At 30.4% G+C, this 20,640-nt stretch overlaps 1 protein-coding gene across 1 annotated transcript in view; it reads right to left on the bottom strand.

Moving 5' to 3' along the window:
* LOC118192468 (corticotropin-releasing hormone receptor 1-like) overlaps nucleotides 1-19,307 on the bottom strand; it is a 523,232-nt gene extending 503,925 nt beyond the window's left edge. The window contains exon 1 of the mRNA XM_085825622.1: nucleotides 17,293-19,307. Within this exon, the coding sequence (XP_085681748.1) occupies nucleotides 17,293-17,389 (97 nt within the window). The 5' untranslated portion in view covers nucleotides 17,390-19,307. The remainder of the gene's footprint in view (nucleotides 1-17,292) is intronic.
* Between the last annotated feature and the right edge of the window lie 1,333 nt (nucleotides 19,308-20,640).

The raw sequence follows: 20,640 nt of genomic DNA on the forward strand, positions 1-20,640 counted from the left end.
CATTAAATTAATCATTAAATTAATCTAAATCATTAGATAAATCTTTTGAATCAAGAATCTATACATGTGCTTCTTTACAGCTATGCATATTCCTCGTATTATGGAAAAACAATGGCACCAAAGCCGCTAAAGTTTGAACACACATACTATACCTTTCCTACCCAACTAGTGCACCTCAAAGCCCGAATCGTTACTTTCGATTATTAGTTTCAACGTTTCTCATTTGTTTAGTGTTTCGCACGAATTTAATAAATTTTTTATGAACAAAGTCAGAGGTTTAAAAGCAATGTTTTGCAGCTGCTCAAAGAAAACCAATTTTACCTTCATCACGCCATTGCGTTGCCATTCCACAAAATGTAAAATAGTTAGCTTTCAAATTTAATCAATAAACTCTATTTAAAAGGTACATGTTGCCACTGATATTGCAACTGAACAACAATAAAGTACTTTTATCTTTATTATTAAATACTTATATATAAGTATTTAATAATAAAGATAAAAGTGTGTCAGTGTTGCCACTCGGAAAAGGTAAGATATTTAATTTTTCTTTATAATTTATTCTCTGTTACGTGTTAATAAACTAAGCGATTTAAATGCAATGAACACAGTTCTTCATCTTTGTACCCGTAAAATTATATTAATGAAATTATACTAATATCATTGTATATTTTTAAATCATTATATGTATTTTTAATCGTTACATAACATATTTTTTCAAGCATTACAGTTTTTTTCATCTTAAATAACTTTATTTTTTTTAAATAACAACTTTAGACAGAAAAAAAGAAGTTAAAATTTTTTCTGCAGTCAACATTTAATATTCTTTATCTACTGATTATATTAAACATTTCTTGTTTTAAATTTGATAGCAAAGGCCGCGTTCATGAAATAAAAAGAGAAATCGATCTTATGAGGAATAATGAATTTGCGATTTTGAAACTGGCAATAACGAGTACGATAAATAAGGAATACTCTCGTGCATGAGCTTTTTTGTCATGTCAATTCTATACATCATTAACGTAGTATAAATTTTTATGTAAAGGTATAGTTACTAATTCTTTTCAAATGATCTTCATCCAAATTTTTAAAAGAAATATTTAATTAAACAATGCTCTATTTTTGATTTTTAGCCCAAAGTGTGTTAGCCCAGAAGGGCTCTTAATTTCGTTTTGGAATTTTGCTTCGGTTCACTATAAATGTCGGTTCACTTTTCAAATTGTTGCCGTTAAATATTAGCGCCCTGCATTTTAAATATAAATTAAAAAAATTAAATAATCATGAATCTGCATGAATGTATGTATGTTTCTTGCATTTTGAAAAAAGAGTATTAGTTAGAGACATAAAATTTTGAATAACATAGTCCTCCAGTCGAATTTGGGCATCTGGAACCCCAAATTTGGAATCTGGAATTTGATTCATTATCTATTTCATATTTTGGAAAACTTTAACGAATTTTTGATTAATAAATTCAACGATTTTAAAGTGAGCAATGGCAACACTGACCGGAATATTTTTTTTATTCTCCAGCGCGCGCGATTGTGTATCGGAAATTCTAAAGATATGATCTTTTAGTTTTAATAAATAAAGGTCATACACAAAACGTTAAAAAACGCCCCTTTGGGCGTAATTTAAAATCTGAAATCTTTCAGATTTTATAAGTTTCTTTTTTTTTTTTTTTTTTTTTTTTTTTTTTTTTATCGTTTTTGTCAGATCGAGATGTGCAGTCTTTTTGTCAGATTGAGATGCCAGATCGTTTTTGTTAGACACTCATGCATAATCGCATAAATATATTTATAAGAAAGGTTAAACGAAATTTAGGTGTAATTAGAAACTCGTTTTCACGAACTACATTTCCGTTCAGGAATTCTTTCTCAGTGTATTTACTATAATTGTAGGAAGTGAGCTTGAACTTCTCTTTCAGCTACATTTGGGAAATAGGGTACACACAGAGTCCTTCCGAAACATGCGTAAGAAATATTTTCATCCTTTACAAAAATACAAGTATCTGGGCGGATTCCAAATAAACATTCTTAACGGGATGTAACAAAATAAGTGGCTTTCTCAATCTTATATAAGTTTCGAATATATTTGTGTAATTATTACGCGATAAACAAACAGTTCTTATCAAAAACTGATTGGATCATAAATAACGTTGTCGTCTTTAAGCAATACAGATTAAAATGTATATTTCTGTGTTCGTAAATAATGTTATGCAATGTTTATTATTCAAAATAATGAATTAAATAAAACTTCATGCGAATCGATTATTTCACTCCGAACGCTTAAATTGCTCACTTGAAGCATGATTTTATTCTTTAGTATAGTTTCTCGCGTGTTTCAGAAACTTTAATTGAATTTATTTTAATGATATTATAAGAGACATTCATTATAAATCAAAACTTATTGGTTTGGTTTCGTTTATTTGATTATGACAGAACACGCAAAGGCTAGCTGCTATGAGAAGGGATGTCTTACTGAAGGACAGGATTCAACGAATTTACCGTTTCGGTGCTCAAAGCTTATTGAATACGTCAACATTTTTACGTTTTCAAAGAAGCTCATTTTCAATTGAAAGCAAGACATTAGCCTAAAAGAAAATAATCGTCTAGGGCAATGAAACACAGGCGGGAAGTTAGGCATATTGTATCAGTCATTTAACGGAGCTGACAATGCAATGGAGTTCTTGCGTTACTCCAGTAAGCATAATTAAGTATAATTAAAAGTGATCTAGTAAGTGTAATTAAAAGAACTATTTGTGTTGCAAACATAAATCAAACTTCTGTTTATGCTAAGGGAATCAAATACTCGTAGAAATTGTTTTACTTTGGCCGATTGTTTAGCTGCAAACGAATTTGATATATCTTAAGGCATACCTCAAAACCGAATACACGAGTTAAATATCTATTCTCATATCTAAATATTAGAACTTCGCTGAAGATAGGAAATAGACCAAATTGCTTAAGATAAAGAATATTAGAAGACTAAGTTTAAAATACTATAGTAGCCTTACGCGTTCAGCCACGTAGAACAGCTACCATGAAAAAAAAGTATATAAAGATTTTATTGAATCCAGCTGTGATTTCACGGTTTCACCTAGTAATTAATAATAATTTAATTGAATCTACTTTTATTCTTCTTAAATCGCTTAGCCGATACATAAATTTAAAACATATTTTTTGAAAGCAGGAAAGATGAAACATCAGCAACGCCTTCGCCGGGTATTGAACCACGGACCTCTGGCGTGCCCAGCGTGCAGACCACTACACTACAAAGGCATGCTAAGAAAGCGGGAGAAGTACCTTATACATAAATACATTTTGCTTTGCAGAGTGACAACGCAAAGCTTTCGGCACTCTTCTTTTATTGGGACGAAATTCAGAAATGTATGTATGTATACATGTACACCTTGCACCAGGAAAAAAACAGTTCTATATCTCCGGTTGTGCTAGACGGATTGGCGAAATTTAACTTGCATTTTCCATGTTTCGAAAGCGGGACTTACGATATATATTAGATTTATGTGTAGCAATTGTTCTAACATAGGTATTTTAACACAAAATTGGACTTTATCTGAAATAACATACCATTTTTTTCCATCTTTCGATTTTACGACTCAAGTTATGCCTAGTTATTAATTTTTGTACTTTTTGGTGAAACACTTATAGAGAAATTTAAAAATTTACCTTGGCGCATTCTTTTCAGTTTGCACCAAGAAAAATTCACTTAGCAAAATTCTTAATTTATAGCAACCTTTTTTTCCCTGCTGTTTTACTTCCTTGGACGAAGTAAAGGAATATTGTAATAACGAAAAATTACGGGTACCATAATTCAACGAAAAGATATCCATTTTGACCGCTATCGAATGCAATTTAACGATGTTTTTGCGTGGTATCTGTACGTAAGGACAGAATAAAGGACTCTTTTCCCACAAACGAATTATAAATCTGATTGAAAATGAATTCACAAGAGATATTTTTCGTGGCGCCTGTACGTACACATACGTATATATGAATGCATCTTGCATAACTCAAAAACGAATAGCCTCAAAACGTTGAAATTTTGTTTGCGTGACTGCTATAAGATGTAGATGTGCACCTCCCTTTTTGCTTGTAATCGGCCGCACTAAAAGTATATTAATACATATATACTTATATACCCACTGTATTACTCAGTTTTTTTTGTTATTATATGTTGATAAATTGTGCAATTTTTGCTTTAAAAATGATTGAATAATGTTGTTCTTATCTTTCGGTTAAGGTTTTTATGACTTTTATAGTTAACCTGCATGTTATAGTTATATAATTATCAACAATTTAAAAGTTGTTTAAGTGCGACTAAGCCTAATTTTTTTTTTTACAATAGCCGTCATATTTGTTTACATTTGGAACTTAGTATAATAGTGGATTTGTTGCCAATCTAGAGAAACTAAGCTTCGCAGCAACAAAGATAACATCTTATTTTATTAAGAAAGCGATTATTATTGCGAATTAAATCATGCTTAATCCATTCTGGAATTATCATTTAAGTTATTAAATTAGCTCATATACTGACTCAGCATAGCGTTCGCAACAGCCCCTACGCCTTCAGTGTCTTTTTGCCGGGTAGAACCAAAAGGAAACTTTCAGTTTTTTGCTACGAAAAATCTGCCTCTTAGCCTGCTGGCTGAATAGCTTGTTTTTGCGCAGAAACGCTCATTTTAATTGTAAAAATTGTTTTTTAATTATCTTAACTGTATTTGGTGTTTTATATTTTTCTATATCTTTCAATTTTTAATGAAGATATTTTGAGTTTTTATCTATTTTGGCCTTGCTACGAAGTGTGAACTGAATTAATTGAAGGAGAAATATACCTGTAACAAGGAAATAAATGTTTCGTATTAACAGCAAATAATGTCGCCAGTCTGGCTCGGACAGATGAGAATGCTTCCGAGTAGCGCATGCGCATTAGGTATGCGGCGCTGAATCGTCTGTGAAAACTGTTTCTTTTTTATTTGCTTAATTTCTTTTATACCTAGCTTTAGATTTATTATAGTATTTGAATAGAACATGTGGGAACGATTAGATAAATATTCGGATGATATAATTTTTCTGCATTCTCAGTTATAAAATGAATGCGATGTAACGTTGTTAAGTGAACCTAGCGCCAGAGTGTCGCTATGGTAAATAAATATAGTGAATTTTAAAGAGTGCATTTATTCAAATGTAGTTTATGTGCTATCGAAGAATAAAGAAATAATCGAAAATTTTAATAAAAAAAAGATATATTAATAAATATATACCAAATTCAATTAACATGGATAAGCTAAAATTTTGAGACCTAAATTTTTAAAAACTGGCCGAGCAATTTTTACCAAACTTGGCGTTTTGGTATAATTTGAGTCGTAGACTCGAAATATGGAAAAACATTGGTATATTATTTCATAAAAGTCCGATTTTATGCCCAAATACCTATGTTAGAACATTGTTATATATAAATCTAATATATATCCTGAACTGCGTTTTCGAGACTTGGAAAAGGCAACTTAAATTTCGACAATCGGTCCAGTAGAACGGGATATACACAACTGTCCCAGTTTTTTGGTGCAAGGGGTATACGCATATATACATATATATACATACGCATATACGCCATATATATACATACATACGTGCATACATATACACATTTCTGAATCCGGTCCCAATAACAGAAGAGTACCAAGCCTTTAAATCGCGGAATTTTTAATAAAAAGTTTATTAATGTCGCTCGAAGTACGAAATAAATTAAAAATCAAATTTCAAATTCACAATTCAGACTTCTATGTGTATATATTCGGATGGAGAACTACGTGTATTCAAAACTGGGTGGCTCTATGTGCTGCCGTGCATACTTACGAGACGTTTGTACGTACATACGGATTGACAGATCTTTTATTATTAAACAGTAGAAATGATAAATAAAATATTATACAGAACTTGTTAAAAGTAAATTATCAAGGAAGACTAATTCTGAAATTTGTCTCAAGTATTTATATATGTAAAAAAGGCTCTATTTTGTAGGTACGCAAGTCCAATTACGTATGCATGTTGCTTTATAAATTATTTTTAAAGCACATAATTTTAGATTCCAGATATTTACATGACGTTTCAAATAACCTCCGGGAAATACACAAAACCGCGGTATTTCGAATTGATTTGTTACTAAGCAAAGCTGTTTCCTTTCTACAGACAGCATAATGTTTTCGTTTTATTATATAGTTTATCCTTTAACCATTAATTATAAATGATTGATGATGTTTTTCACAACTAGAACCGAAAAAACTTATCGATAGCAACAATCTATTAATCATATGCAACTAATTGTATAATTTCATTTGCCGTTAAGAATTACTTTTTACTTTTGTGAAAAATACAGACAAAAACATAGCAGTTTAGATCCATTAAAAAATATTAAAATTGCAAATTGGGGTATAAATCATTTATTTTTGGAGAAAATCAAAAGGAAAATGAAGCGCTAGAATTGTTTTCAATATTTCTGTTCTAGTTTCAAATGATAAGAAAATGCTACCATTTCATGGAAGCAAAATTTTAAAACGAGGAAAGATTCGGCTTCTTATTCCATTTCTTCCATGCTTTTTCTATTGATGATAAAATATTTTTTCTTCATAAAAATGAAAGCAACGTGTTTTATCTTGATACTATGAAATCCGATCGATTACTTTTTAACTAATCACCAATTAGATGAATTAGTTATCCAAGACCAAGCAGGTCTTAGAATATTTTTGTATAAAATTAAGCAATTAATTTTAATAATTAATAATTAATCAAAAATATATTTTAATCAAACGGTATTTAATGAATAATTCAAAATATTTAAAATTTAAATACGTAAATAAATTCTTCGATTTGGGAATCAAAGTTTTAGTAACACTGATTGCCATCGGAATGTCTGAAGGCTAATGACAATTAATAGCTGTACAAAGCAATCAACATTTATTGCTCTTCAAAACTTCCGATATCTGTAGCGTCACTGACAAAAATAAGGAACATTTCTAAAATTTTTAAGTTGCATTGCATTCTTTAAATGTTAAGTTTCACCTCTTTTCGCCTTATATCCTCAAAATATTCCAAAATACAACATTTTAAACTTTTATAAATGGCAACTCATTTAATAGAACATATTTGTAATTTAGGTCAGCTTTAGAATTTTATATTATATTCTAGAATTCTGTATTACATTAATAACCCAATTTTGTGACTTAAAACTGAACTTTATGTAGAAGAATAACAAAACACTATAGAGAAAAACGACTTTTTTTAGGCCAAATAGGCGTTAGCCCAGAAGGGCTATTAGTTAGCTAAAATTGAACTGCATACAGAAAAATAACAAACTGTATACAGACGAACGATTTTTTTGTAGCCCTGAAGGGCTATTAGTCTCGAAACGGCATTTTGCGTCCAATCGCATTTCAAATTGTTGCCACCAAATATTACCGCCCTGAATCTACATGAATGTATCTATGTTTCTCGCACTGTCAAAAAACAACGGCACCTAGGGCCATTAAATTTTAAATAATATAATCCTCCACCCGAACATGGATACTTCGATGCCCGAATTTGGAATTTGTTTTATTGTCTATTTCATATTTTGTAAACCTTTAACGAACTTCTGCTTAAAAAACTCAATAATTTCAAAGCGAGTAGTGGCAACACTGTAAGGAATAAAACACTTTTATCTCTTTTTTGTGAGACTGCCCATCGTAAATTCCAAATGCTGTTTCTAAATGCAAAAAATGCTGCTTTAAAATATCTGGTTGTAACGAAAGTTTTCCACCAGAAAATGTTTTTAATAAAGTTAGAAAAAAATTAAAGCAGTACCTTTAGTGCGGGTAGCAATGACTACCTTTATCTATGATTTTCTGCCAAAGTTTTGTTAGTTTTCAAAGCCTTCGGCATAGAAACTTGGTGGCCGCGAGTCCCAAAACAGATCAACCTCATTTTGAGGTAATGTGCAAAATGGAAGATAGCACCAGCAGGCATGTATCTGCAGGTTTCAAAAAAGGTAGAAATTTGAAGTAGTAAAGTCGGGGCTATGGCAAAAGATTCCATTCGGGTCGGTACTAAGACCAGACGCTGAATGCAAATACATGTGGTCTTGCATTATCTGGATGGAACATTGCCTTTTTGCGCCGGAACTCAGTTCGACATTTCTCCTTGCTATCAGCATCAACACGGACTAGTATCTCGCTCAACACCTTATTGTCAAGGGATTTTCCAGGTACCCTATGTGGTTAATACCACGGCAATCCCACCAGATACAAAATTTGATCATTTTGTTAGTCAAATTGCGTTTGCGACGGGTTCACCGGGCCCAGACCAATCCGCTTTTCGGCCTGTCTTATCGAAGTAAATCCACTTTTCAACGCAAGCGACGATCCGGTCCAGTTATCCTTACGTTGATATTCGAGCAGATTAGTGCAGGCCCAAACACGTCTGTCCTTATCTGCTTGAGTCAGCTCATGTGGCACCCAGCGATTGAACTTGTACATCAAGTTTATGCAATTCATAGCGCGATTAATGGACATGCCACTAACGTCTAACTCCTTAGCAAGTTCTCGAGTGGTTTCATACTGATTTTCTTCCACAGGTTCTCGCAGGCGGGCATCATTAACATCAGTAGGCCGGCCAGAGCGCTCTGCTTCTTGAATGTCATATTCCTTTTTTATAACGTTCGGTACCAAACCTTCACAGTGTCATATGATACAACATTAGTACCTAGAGCTGTACACACGATTTAGTGACATCCTTAGTTGACGTTTTGCAAGACAACTGGAAGTAAATGATGGTTCTAATCTGATAGCGTTATAGTTCTATTTCAGGACCCTTGTACTTAGGAGAACAATATTTTTTTACAAATTTCCCAACTCAGTGTTCAAGTCTCTTTCTTTCAAATGCCAAAAATTATATGAGAAAATATAATTAAACACGCCAATGCGAACTGTTTGTGCAGACGATATTTGAGGTGGAGGGAAACTCATTAATAAGCTATATTTTTAGCCTAATGTTGCGTTAGCCTAAATGCTGTTGATAAGTGCATATATCTGTAAATGGGAAAAAAAAAAAAAAAAAAAAAAAAAACGCTCGTTTGGGCATAATATAAAATTTTAAAGCTTTCACATTTTATTTTTTGTCGCATACCATTCGTTTATACCAAAATGTTATTTATGCCGTCTTAATGTGAAAGATTATAAATGATGGAATTCTATTGGGATGTTTGATTGATAATGATTTTCCTATTATGCTCAAAGAAACAAAAAGTTCTTCAAGGTGATTAAAAATTAGAACGATTAAGTGATTTAAAAAAATGGATTTTTTAGCATAATGTGTCAATGAATTTACATCAGATGTGATATGAATAAAAGGATTATGAAAATATTTCTTAATTATCAAAAATCTTAACTGATATCAATTTTTACTTCATTGTGCGAAGCGAAGGAAGTATTGCAGCCACGAAAATTTTCTGGTATCATTTGTCTTCGAAAATATCCTTTGACAGTCATCAAATGCAACTGAACGATGTCTTTTTCCGTGTCATCTGTACATAAAGACAGAATAAGGACTATTTTTCACAAAACATGGTTGCATAAAGGATTTAAAATGGATTTAGAAGAATTGTTTTTCCTGACATCTGTACTTATTTGTGCATGTATGTGTGTATCTCGCATAACTCAAAAACTACTAGCCTCAAAACGTTGAAATTTTGTATATAGCACTGCTATAACATGTAAGTGCATCTCCCCTTTTGGTTGCAATCGGCCGCACTAAAAGTACATAGATATATATATATACATATCTACCCACTTTGTTACTTGGCTCAGTGAGTTCAGGTTTTTTATTCTTATATGTTGGTAAATTGCGCATTTTTTTGCTGTAAAAGAGATTAAATTATGTTGTTCTTATCTTCGGTTAAGGTTTGTATGCATTTAGTTAATCTGTATGCAATAGTTGTAGAATTATCAACAATTTAAAAGTTGTTTAAGTAATTTTTTTATCATAGCAGCCACGTTTGTTTACATTTGAAACTTAAGTGCAAAGAATATGATATTTAATAAATAAAGGTAACATATAAAACGTTAATAAAAGCCCCTTTGGGCGTAATATAAAATCTAAAAACTTTCAGATTTTTTTCTTATTATATTTCTCTATATTTTTAAATTTTAATATATATTTTGATGTTTTAGTATTTTTGCTTTGTCGCAAAGTGAGAACTGAATTAATTGAATGAGAAATATACCTCTAATGAAATTCGAGGAAATAAGTTTTAATGTAATGCAGGAAAAAATTCGTAAAATTTTAATATTCCGTTCAAGGAAGTCATGTGGTATACACATCAGATTTCTTTTTTCAAAATTTTATGCATCAAATTTATTATTGACATTTTATTCCCTTAATATTTCTATTTTTAAAAATAAAATAATGTTTTCAACTCAAATATTTTGCAGTTTTAGTTTTAGATTTTTGAAAAATTTGTATTTACATTTTTTATGCAGATTTATGTGCAAATTTAAATTTTAAGCAACGTATTTTTGTAGATATATCTTTCAGTGAAACCGAAGAAGCAAAAATTACAGTGACTTTTGATTAGTTGAAATGTTAATTTTCAAATTATAATAGAGATGTAACAAAATGCAAATACTTCTTCTACAAAATGCTTTTAATACTTTTGACTTTTAAAAACATTTCCGATAAAACGATAAAGTACCCTTAGTACAGAGATATACAACACCCTTTTCTAAAAGATTAAAATGTTTATATTATTGAAATATATTTATTTAATACTGATTAAAACGTATCGTAACTCTGTAAAGAAACGATAGCAACAATTCTATTAAAATTTCTTAGAATTGTGAACTTACAACTGAAACAGAAATTAAAAAACAATAAAAACAGAAGTGTCATCTTAAGTCCCTTCGACACTTCGGTTACAGTTTGTTATTTAGCTTTTGAATCATATTTGCTTCTTATAATACATATTTCGTTAGCTCTTAAATTTTAAAACATTACATCAGCTTGAAATCATAAACTCGAACAAGCGAAAATAATACTAAGAACAATTTGATATTGAATCAAAGTACCATAGTAAGCAGTGGATTAAAGTGTGAGGGATAATTTTAAAATAAACTTCAGAAAAGCATATTCTTCAGAAATTTTTCAAAGAACTGTTGTTAAAGATTTGGATTTATTAGATTGTGGTCAAACTCACTAAGACTCTCTGCTAAAAAAATAGATGCCTTCGTGGAGGCGTGGATATTAGCCATTTTCCTTAGAAAGATTTCCCCGAAGGCATTTCTCCCCTTAGCAAAATAACCCTCGTGTAACTTTGCCACGATTAAATAAATTAACCTAACCTAGCCTTCTTGGGGAACGTTCTATGGGAAAGTGACTATAATTCACGCTACACGTGAACAAAAGCACGAAAATACCCATGAGGACAATTCGCTCGTAAGAACCTGAACTCGGGCCTAATTACCACTGTTAATAGTGCTATCCGCTCAGCCGCTTACAGACTTCGGTTGTTGAAAATACGATGGCCTAAAGAAAATTGACTTTAAGGATATTATTTTTAGGATTTTTTTACTCTAAGCATGCATTTGCATATTCTTTTGACGAAAGACATCACTAGCTTTGTGAAGTTGTAGAGAAACAATGGAATTTTCCTGATATGGAAAACTTAACTGTCAACTGCAAGCTGCATGTCGTTCATCAGATTAGAAAAAAAAAAACAACCTCACTCTGAAAGAAAACAATAGCTCAAAAAACCTCGATGAAATATATCGGACTCTTAAAAACAGCGAATCTAAAAATTCAACTAAAGAAGAAGATCACATTAATAAAATAAATAAATAAATACTCACATATATGGCAGACTTATTTAATCTGATTCGTAGAGACAACAGGTATTTTTTGGAAGCAGGAAAGACGAAAAATTAGCAACCACCTTCGCCGGGAATCGGACCACTGGAATACCGGCTCAACGTGCAAAACCACTACACCACGAAAGCACGCAAGGAATACGGGAGAAATAAGATTCGTACACAACATAAATGCCGTTTTGTATGGTTTTCGAATTGATTAACCATATTTTTATCCAACTTATTAATTAATATACAGGTTAATCGAGAATCTACTGTAAGTCTTAAAATATAAATAGCTTAATATAGAAATAGCTTTCAGTTTTAAAACATAAACAGCTAAATGTGATTTATGAGTTAAAGAATTTAAAAGTTATAGTTAGCTTATTCCATTTGAGGTATTTAAACATTTTTTTAAATACATGAAAAGTAATAAATTGCCAGTGCCAGCTTAATATGACTATTTGGGAAAATGCAGCAAACAACTGGAATTTAAAATTACTGCAAAGTTACAAAGTGTTTCCTAAAAATATATAATCACGTTTTATTTTTCATTCTGTAGCAAAACATGGTGAAGGGTGAGAAAGAAATTTTAATACATGGGCAAAAGAAATCCTTTCCTTTCCTCTTTGAACATCTAATATTACAGCGAAATCTAAGACAAATACAAAAATATCTGATATGGACACTACATGACTTCCTTGTATAGCCTGTTAAATTATACACATTTTTTGCTGTACTTCATTTAATTTTTTTTAACATATAAGAATACAAAATCTGAGCTCACCGACCCTGCTAACAGAGTGTGAATACATATATATATATATATATATGTTTGGTGCTGTCGATTGTAACGAAAAAGGGAGGTGCACAACTATATGTTAAAGCTGTCCTATATACAAAATTTCAACATTCTACGGCTACTCATTTTTTGAATTATGCGAGGCACATACATGTATTAGCACAGTGGTGCCCAATCTTTGGCCTATCGCGAGCACATTTCCAAAACATCAACATTTTTATTAAACATATTTCCAATCTTATGTGATACATCTTAATATTAATAATTAAATATTAATTTCGGCAAATGCGTTTGAGATGAATAATAATATTGGCTGAACTTTATGGAAATCAGAGAAGCGGCGTTCAAAATTATTTTTTAGTGCATTTAGGATTTCCGAATATTTCTCTGTTTCAATTGCCTTGTGGTTATTGATATGGCATGATAAATTCTGAAAATGGCAGAATTTTTTTTCTTTCATTTGATTCATTCACAAATTTAACTTTATCTGAAAAGCAATTACAGTCCCAGTCAATTGAAAAGGGATTTCTTTTCCCTTTTCCCTAAAATCTTCGTTCCGTTTGCTCAGTTTCGCTGTTATATCCGTGAGAAAATACAGATCGGATAACCAATTATTATCGTCCAATTCTTTATAACTTTCGTTTCCGGATTCCCAAAACTGCTTTATTAGCGAAAGAAGTTCTACAAATCGTCGAAGTACTTTCCCCTGCTGAGCCATCTGACATCGGAATGAAGCAATAAGATTCCGTATTCCCTATTAAGTTCATCAGTCAACAATAAGTTATTTTATAACTTCTTGCAAGATATCACTTATGACTATAAATGTTTTCCATATTTTAACAATTAAGAAATATAAATGAATAATTATTTTAAAAATATTTTTTGGTCATAGTACCTAATCGGGCTGTCGAGCACATACAAAACGATCTTAAGAAAACACTTGTGCTCGGGAGCACAAGGTTGGGCACCACTGTGTTAGCAGAGACGTCACGAAAAAAAATCTCTTCTGTATCCATTTTACAACCCGTTTTGGAAAAAAGAGTCGTTTATTCTGGCCGTATGTACAGATGTGTTTTCCGACTTATCGAGAATTATTGCTGATTCCATAGAGAGATTCGACTTATCAAAAACATCGTTTAATTCATTTGAGGGCAATCAAAATGGATGTTTTAGTTGAAATATGATACCCGAAGTTTTTTCGATTAGGATGCTTTCTTTTCTTCGTACAAAGAATTAGAAATTAAGACATTTAAATATAAATATAAAACAGCGATTCTTAAACTATTATAAGCAAAACCCCTAAAAGTTCATGAATGATAATCAGAGGCTTATCAGATAAAGATGAAGCTAAATTTGTTATTAAAATTTGTTCAGTTTCAAGATAAATTTGATTTGTTAATCAGCTTTGTTATGCAAATCGTAATAAAAATATCATGTGAATGGATTAATTGCTAGTGGTCCAGCAAAATGAATATAATATAAAAGGAGTTCTCTAACTTCTTCAGTTAAATTTCCGCTGCATGTGACAATTATCTTAAAAAGAAATTATGTTTAGAAGTATAATTCCCATATAAAATTTAGAATTCTGCCATGTTAATTAAAGAAAAATACAGTTCTAAAAATAGAAAACCAAAATAATCACATTATATCTCTTGAATTTCGAATCTTTTTCCTAGAAAATGGAAAACCTTAAAAAAATAAGTTTAGCTGTCAAAATGTTACTCTATTTTTGAACATTTAGTAATAAGTACTTAGATTAAACAATGATTATATACATTCAATACAAATTTTATCCTTTAAAGAAGTATAAAGCTATTTCGTTGTATAATAAGTTAGCACATTATTTTGAATAATCATCACTTCAAATTTACGATCACTTTGGATCAGATTTAATATCTGTATCGAATTTTATTGATGCCTTTTCTCGCACATCATGATAGAGCTATGAGCTTATTCATGGCTTTGATGTGAATCGTAATTTGTAAGCTAAAGTTCTACTCAAATGAGCTCCTCATTTAATCAAGAACTTGTAACTTAAGAACTGAAAAGGGCAAGTTTAATTTGAGGAAAGAAACAAGTTGTGATTTATAACAAAAGAAGAACGAAGATAGCAGTAGAAAATAGTAACGTTAATATATATGTGTGGATATATATAATTTGATAGAGAATATATAAATGAAATTTTTTCCTGTGAAATGTAATGTAAAGTGAAATTCAGATAACAAATGTGTGCTACTGTGCAAAAATTAAACTGGAATTGTTTATATTGATAATTTAAATGCACAGCTACAGAATAAAATAAGATAATTATTGCTGATTCCATAGAAAAATTCCGACTTATCGAGAGGAACTGGTACCGCTCCATGTAACCATTAAAAATTCATAAGAAGCGCGTTTCATCATTTCGCATATCTGAATAAATTTCCTATTTCAATTTTAAATTACTATTCAATTTTTTAAAATCCGAATTTAAATCTTAAAATTTCCATTTTTATATTCTCGATCAAATTTAATTTTATCTTTGCAGCAATAACACAGGATTTTATTTTTAAGTCCTTTTTAAATAAATTTTAAAATTTATTAAAGTTTTTCTTCTTATTTTTCTTTAAAAATTATATATATATATATACATATACATATTTGTGTGTGCGAACATATATAAATGGACGCAATAAACATCTGCTATTGAACACTACGAAAATGAAGATAAAATTTTGAAATACGTTACAAGCAGTAAGTGGTTGGCAGGCCAGAAACAAGAGCGAAAACGTGATGCATTTAAACTAAAATTATGAACAAAATTAAACATTATGGTTTTCAAACGAGTTAGTTACAATTCCGATGTATTTTGATCAGCTAATCAAAATTATTATATAATTGTTATATAAAATATATGATTAAGAGATAATCGCAAATCAAAGTAAGTATTTTGCTTCATATATTTTGTATCTTACATTGTAGAGACATTAGGTATTTTTGAGGCAAGAGAGATGAAAAATGAGCAATCGCCTTCGCCAGGAATCGAACCACGGACCTCTGGAATACCGGCCCAGCGTGCAGAACCACTACACCAAGAAGGCACGCTAGGATAGCGGGAGAAATACCTTATATACTCCCCTTTTTAAAGGGCGACTGGGAATTTAGGGTACCCAATCGCCAAATCCTGGGTGCGGAGAATCTTCATCAACATCTTTTTAGTTCGGGCGCCAATGTAGAGACATTAGGTCAATTCGAGGCGGAAAGATGAAAAATTAACAACCGCCTTTGCCGGGATTCGAACCACAGACCTCTGGAATACCGGCCCAGCGTGCAGAACACCACGAAGGAACGCTAGGAAGACGGGAGAAATACCTTATAACATGTTCGCCCCTCAAAGAGAAAAAGCTTAAAGACTGAGGAGCCTTTGTAGAGAAAAGTATTAAAGCGTTAGCAAATGAAGACGGATATTACTGTACAATATATACCACTTTTAAGATGACACAAATGTGAGAGAAAAGAATTTTCATTAAAGACATATTCTTTAAGTTTTTCTATGCCCAATCGTAACCAAACTGAAAGTAAATTAATATAAAAATAAAACAATGTTTATTACATGTTAAATAATAATTAATAAACAGTTAATAATAAGTTGATATTAACTCCATATATTTTGCCTCTTTATTTCTTAAATAATTTCGCTGCATTTTGATCGATGTTAATAATATCTATTAGTTAAATATGCTTTAGTTTTTTATGCGTATGAATTGATGCAATAAATATTTTTGCAAATGTAAAATACTATTGTAAAAATAACTGGTAAAAGGCACTTGATCTAGACAAACTAATGTTGTGTAAAAAAATTATCACAATAGAAAAGTCTTATTTTCCCCTTTGTTCAAATTATAAGTTTAAATTATATTTGTCTATCTTATCTATCTCTTTCTCTCTCTCGATATATATATATATATCGAGAGAGAGAGAGAGAATGTAATCAAATGAAGGTAATATACATAAATAAAAGTTTAAAAATTTCCAATTAAATTGTTAAAATAATTCATAAGAATCTAGTTATTTAATTATCCATAACACTTACTATAAATGATTTCCCTCTTTGGAAAGACAACTGAAGTATTAAAATTCATTTCAGTTTACTTGAAATAATTCTTCGTTTACTTGAAATCTCATCTTTAATCGGAAGTAATTTTTAACTAAGATCCATTAAAACCTTCGCATATACTACTTTCTTTTAGACTATATAAAAATTTCATCATAATCGGCTTCTGTAATGATTTATTGAAAGTAAGCTTCCTTCAAAACATCTTTTTTCTACGACTTGAATAAATTTTCTAAGGGAACAGAATGGCTGTTTTAGCAAATTAAGCTTTTAAATTATTCACATAAATAAGAAATACCTAGAAACTTTACAAGTGCAACAAATGAATGTTCTCAGAAAAATTCTTTCCAAAATTTCTTAATTTATTTTTCTTTTTAAATATTACTTCAACTCGTAGCATAAGTCCTTAATTTATTCCGCTATTCAGAGCATTATTATAAACACAAATCTCTATAAAAGTTAGTAGAATTAATTATCTAACAATGAAATAATTAAAATGCAACTCACCCTTTAATTCTGTTTCATTTCTCCAGTAGAGTTTCATACATTCCTCAGGGCTTGTAGGCATAAATGAATCTCCCACTCTGAATTCAATGCTTGACATTTCAGCATTAAAATATAAATCAGCTGTTGTTCGTAGAGTAGTCTTTGGCTATATTCAATGAAATCCTTATTTTGAGTTGCTTAGATGAAGAATATTTGGCAGATATTTTGTTACAATAACAGCAAAGAAAAAACTGAAAACCATTTGCACATAGATGGAATAAGCTTCATAAATACCTCAGAGAGGGTAAGTAAAGATTTGTTTTGAAACTTTCTTCGCCGGTAGAAATGTAATATATTTTCAATTTTATGTTTTGAAAAAAGAACATAAGAGTGTACTATTCAGTTTCTGTTTTGATGATAGCAAATATCAAATTACAGGTTGCAAAATAAAACAATCATAGTTTTGTTTTGAACCAACAGAATAATCAGTTTCGTATTCTTACTCAATAACAGACGACATTTTTCAATTCGCAGGTAAGTTTATAATCTGATATTTGCAGCCGAAAGGTTCTATTTTTAAGAATGTCGGCAATCATATTTGAACTTTTAGAAAAGAAAGTTGTTTACATGAAGATCACAACCTAACCAATAAAAGAAAGACTTAGGTCTTTCTCTTTTGATTTTGAAAAATTATTTACTTATTTAAAATTTACAGCAAATATGTTCCTTTAGCTACTTTACCAAGTTATACATTGAGTTATTAGTATGTATATCGTACAAAAAGCAATCTTAAAAATTGTTACGAAGATTGATTAGCTTAAGGATTTCGATCTATCAGCTAAGTTCACAATTAAGAAGACATTTTTCTTTAAATCCTTCTCTTGTGAATAAGGAAGAAATTAATTTTAGATTAATTGATGTATGTAAAATTTAATAAAAATTATTTTAACTGAAGCAGCTGTTTAGTTGTTTATTTCATCTTACCTTTATATATTCATATTATATTCTTTCAAAATGAATTTGATATATTCACTCTGATACATAAATATCACAATATCTGTTTGCTCAAGAAAATACTTTGTGCACCAACAGCCTTTGTTAGGTCATACATAGAAAATTCCGTCATACATAGTAAGCAGAAAATAATCCTATAGTTCAATAGTTCTGAATGACTTAATGTAATAGGTTTTTTAAATAAAACAAATTTAATGTTAAAACAAATTTTATTCCTAAAAAATCATAAACGTATTATCAATTCGGAGCTCTTTATTTTTTTGAATATTTAGATTTCAGCTTTTCTTGTTCACAGGTAACAAACAGTAAGTTACTTCAAGATTAATTTACCTTTTTCAACTTAAAATACTTCTTTTCTTATTCAGTTAAAGTATCATAACATATTGAACTCAATATTTAAGTAATAAGAACGGATTTCTGAATGAATTTACTACTGCTACTAAGCTAATTTCATTTCTTATTTCCTTAATGATATACATATGTCATATTCTTTTTCAAGGAATATTTCAATGAGCGTTGCATTTTTCCATTACAGTAATAAACATAGTCAAAACAGTCGGCTATGATACTAAAATGATGATTCTATATAAACTAGATTTACAAAACACATATGTATTTTCATCAAACTACAAATCCATCGATATCAGTTTATCTAATCTATCGATATCAATTTAGGAGATCGAATTATTTTGAGAAATCTTTCATAAATTTATGTTAGCATTATTTCGCACGTAGGAGAAATTAACTCTTTTCAGATTTCTTTTTACAATGTTACAAAATAATTTCAAATGCTAGTTCTCGCATATTTCGCAAGTAAGATTATTTAAAAAAAAAAAAAAAAACATTAGTTATTCATTATATTCAATTGTATGACTGTATCTTTATGTTTTACTGCTATATATAGTATTACTTTACAATACTTCCGTCACAAAAGTTTCGAACGAATACACTGTGACTGCAAAGCTCGATTATTCAGCGCTTTCCAGATCTATCGCACGGAGAGCGAAAAACACGATGCACAGCCAAAGGCATTAACTTTGTCGAATGAACCACGTTGGCGGGCTTTTTCGCAAAGCATCTTGGTCATGTATTTCGGATTTCGTATGGGCATGCGTCAAAGTATCTCGAAATTTTAGACGCTGATCCTCACGGTAAAATGATGACTGATTGGCCGGTAAGGAAGATTCTTATTTGTTTTCGCTGCTACTGGATAGAAGAATGTTTTAATAGAACGATCTTACTAAGTCTGCTAGCATTATTTCTTTTTTTAATATTTGGTTTTACACTGTAACAAACTAATTTGTTAAAATTTGTTAGAAGATCATTTTTACGTGTCGGCTACTATGATTTCAAAGAGAATTGAAATTTTCTGCTTTTACTTTTAAATTTAACTAATTTTTTTCAGACTTTCAAAATAAACGGATCTTTTTCGTGATGATTACAGTCCTAGGACAACATCCTTACGATAAAGTTTTATAGAGGCCGATAAAGCTCCACATTGCCTCCGCAAATATTCTTACCCAGGCTCTACTTGCGCATCAGTCGTCAAATACAAATATATACTTCCAGTCACAAAAATATTTTGAAAGACGCAAAGAATCATGTTTCGGCATTTTTAATTTAAAGAAACCAATTTTGTGGCCATTACAAAATCTAACTTTTTATACGTTCCTCTAGTCACTACACGTGTATTTAGGAAACTTTTGTACTTATTAAAAAACGAAACACAAAAAGCGTGATCTCCATAAGACAAAAACTGACCGAGATATTTGGTATTAAAGTCGGGAATCATATTCAGAAGCAGTATACAAATTGAAAAACGAAATCTTTGCATGTGTGGATAATTAAAAATAATATATCAGCATAGAAAAATGTGTCTGATGTTAAGAAATTAAGAGCATTCCTATGCAAAATATTTTGAAAAGCATTGAAAAAAAATACTTTTTTTTTTTTTTTTTTTTTTTTTTTTTTTTTTTACAGAAAACACTGGCAGCCATACTTTCTGTAAAATTCTTAAGAAGTTTCATTCACAGAACAAAATTCTATAGAAATGTAGCTTTGGCTTTTCTAAAATAATGTGTTATGGAAATCTGCAGTTTAAATTTTCATCGAGGCAGATTTTTACTTTTTGTTGTACTATAAGCCATATAGAAGAGCAAATATAAACACCCGTTATTTATAAATGTCGAACTATTTTTGAATGGGAAATTTTTGCCATTTTTACTTCCTTGTACGAAGTAAAGGAAGTATTCTAAGCACGAAAAATTTCGGGTATCATATTTCAAGGAAAATATCCATTTTGACAGCTATCGAATGCAATTTAACGATATTTCTGCGTTAAATTGCATAATAATA

The sequence above is a fragment of the Stegodyphus dumicola genome, chromosome 10 (assembly GCF_044657685.1).
Source record: "Stegodyphus dumicola isolate Sdum_Otavi_A_Nest chromosome 10, ASM4465768v1".
Classification (NCBI taxonomy): Eukaryota; Metazoa; Arthropoda; class Arachnida; order Araneae; family Eresidae; genus Stegodyphus; species Stegodyphus dumicola.